Here is a 2,803-nt window from a genome sequence, read left to right on the forward strand (position 1 = left end):
GTCTTTACAGGTGAGGTGAGTCTCTTGAAGACAGCATATACTTGAGTCTAGCTTTTTAATCCAGTCACTCAGTCTGTGTTTTACAATGGGGAGTTTATGTATTCACATTTAGGGGTGTTATTGACAGGTATTGCTTCACTCCTGTCATTTTACTGCTTTTTGTTTAGATGTTTCAAATATCTTTTCCTCATTTCTTCCCCTTTTTTTCTTTTTTTTTTCTTTTTTTTTTTTCCAATTTGAAAGTAGTCACTTTATTTAACTAAACAGATTGCAAAAACAATCATGGTAGATACCTTAGTTCATCCTTCTAATAAACCTGTTGATCTGGTCTTCCCTGTTGCCAGCATCTCCATCTTCCACAAAATGAGTAGTCTTCTTCTTCATCCCACCCCGTGGAGAAGATAATTTGAAGGGCCACAGGAAATTATTTGCTTCTTTGAAGCGCTTTCCAACAGTATAGATCTCATGAATCAGATCTTCCATGCAGATGATGCCATATTTACCAAGAGATCGAGCAATCAAACTGTTATCTGTCAAGGCAATTCGCTTCTTATTGATTTTGCCATAACCACGCTTGTATATTAGTTCATTTACTGACTTCAGGTTTGGGTACCCCCAAGCAATATATGGTTCCACAATCCTCAGCATGTTAATGGAAGCCTTGTTGAGCTTAACAAAGGTGCCATTGAAGATCTGGCGAAGGAGAAGAAGCTGCAACACCTTTCGGACCTTTGGGCTCACACCATTGATACCTCTGATCCTGATGACAAATGCCAATTTGGGTTCTGCAGGTACATAGAAGTTGCCAGCTTTTCTTGCCATCCTAGCCATACGAATCTCAGTTCTGTACATCTGCCTATATTCCTTGTGATAGTGCTTAGCTTTTTTATAGATAAGCTTCCTCCTTGCCTTTCGAAGCATCTTTAGGGCAAATTTCTTTCTCAGGCGCTTGACCTTCAGCTCTGCGAAATTCCTTCGCTTTTTCTTAAGGGTTTCCGGCACAGCAGGAACCTTCTTTTTCTTCTCTTCGACACCCTCCATGATTCCACCCGGAAAAGAGCCTTCCCCTCTTTTTCTCATCTTCAATGTTAGCTGGATGGATATTTGAGGTAGCGTGATTTAGCTTCTTCCTCTTTCTCATTTTCATTTTTGCATTAAGGGCAGGTTTTGTTCTTTAATGTGTATCTGTGATAGTGATTTTCATTTTTCAGATTCCAGATGCAGGACTCCCTTGAGAATTTCTTAAAGGGGTTGGTTGTGTGGCAGTGAACTCCCACAATATTTGTTTATCTGGGAAATACACTATTTCTCCCTAATTTCAGATTCATAGTCTTGGTGGGTATAGAATTCTTGGCTGGCAATTTTTTTCTTCTATTACTTTGAATGTATTATCCCACTTTCTTCTGGCCTGTAGGGTTTCGGTTGAGAAGTCTGCTTTTAATCTGATATGGGCTCCCATGTAGGTGACTTGATACTTTTCTCTCGCTGCTTTTAGAATTCTCTCTTTGTCTTTAAGCTTTACCAATTTGACTATAAGGTATCTTAAAGTGGACATTTTTGGATTGAATCTGTTTCTGGATCTTGGGGCTTCCCAGATCTGAAGGTCCACATCTGTCCCTACACCTGGGAAATTTTCTACTATTATTGCCCTGAATTGGTTTTCCATATGTTTTCATTTCTCCTCCCCTTCTGGAATACCTATTATTCAAATGTTTGGGCACTTGAGGTTATCTGCTAGCTCCTTAGAATTTCTTCATTTTTTAAATTCTTTGTTTTCTTTTTTGTCCACCTAGGTAATTTTGAAAATACCATCTTTTAGATCTAAAATTTTTTCTTCTGCTCACTCTTGCCTGCTGCTCAAGCTCTCTGTTGGGTTTTTCATTTCATTTCATTGAGTGAGGCCTTCCTTTCTAGGAGTTCTGCTACATTGTTTTTTAAGGTACTGATCTCTTTGTAAATTTCCTCCTTCATATCCTGGATGTTTTTCTTGTTTTACTGTGTTATCTAATTAAGTCTTATCTCTGAGTTGTCATGAGGTTCTTGCTCAGAATTTCTTGTCAGACATTTCAAGGGTTTGTTTCCTACTCTGTGGGGTCTGGTACTTGAGAATTACTGTATTCCCTCAATGGTGTCATATCTTCTTGTTTGTTTGAATTTCTACTTTTTTTTTCCATTGATGTTTGGTCATGTGGTAGAGCACTTGTTTCTTCTATTACTCTGGAGTTTGCTATGAGGATAAAAATTTCCTCCTCTATTTGTAGGCTTTGCTGTGACTCTTCTTGCATAAGTGTGGTTCAGTGTGTGGTGAGCTGTTTATAGAGTGGCCCTGGCTGATACTGTGGTGTTGAACGATCCTTGCAGTGATGAAAGGTGTGGCAGTGGCTGTGGTAGACCACCTTGGCTCCTACCCTGGCAGTGAGCAGGGCTTTCCAGGGCTGAGTCTGTGGCCCCAGTGGCATGCAGAGCTTGAATCGCCTTGATGCCTGCCGAGGCTGTGGCTGGTGCCTACTGGGGCTGTAGTCTGTGCCCCAAGTGACAAACAGGGCTCACCTCACCTCAGCCCCTGCTGGGGCAGTGGGAAGGGACCACCTCTGCCAAGGTGTGACAGAGCACCTAGGCACTTCTCCCAAGAACTTGAGATATCACCCATGTTCCCGATAACCCAAAAGAATTTCACTAACTTCAGCAAGGAGCCACTGAGTGCCCCAGTGCATAGGCCGTGGAGACACTCATAGACAATTCTGACGCTGAATAGAGCTGAAGTAACCACACAGAAATTGCACTACTGCATCTACCAGGAACA

The 2,803-nt window shown here is 41.4% G+C and overlaps 1 protein-coding gene across 1 annotated transcript; it reads right to left on the reverse strand.

Annotated features, from left to right (window-relative positions):
* Window positions 1-279: 279 nt before the first annotated feature.
* On the reverse strand, window positions 280-1,047 carry LOC134367257 (large ribosomal subunit protein uL30-like). The gene has a single exon (XM_063083955.1). The coding sequence runs from the start codon at window positions 1,039-1,041 to the stop codon at window positions 295-297; it is 747 nt and encodes a 248-aa protein (XP_062940025.1). The 5' UTR covers window positions 1,042-1,047; the 3' UTR covers window positions 280-294.
* Between the last annotated feature and the right edge of the window lie 1,756 nt (window positions 1,048-2,803).

Source organism: Cynocephalus volans, chromosome X, assembly GCF_027409185.1.
Source record: "Cynocephalus volans isolate mCynVol1 chromosome X, mCynVol1.pri, whole genome shotgun sequence".
NCBI lineage: Eukaryota > Metazoa > Chordata > Mammalia > Dermoptera > Cynocephalidae > Cynocephalus > Cynocephalus volans.

Coding starts and splice junctions, on each gene's coding strand:
- LOC134367257 (XM_063083955.1), bottom strand. CDS start 1,041: ATGGAGGGTGTCGAAGAGAAGAAAAAGAAGGTTCCTGCTGTGCCGGAA.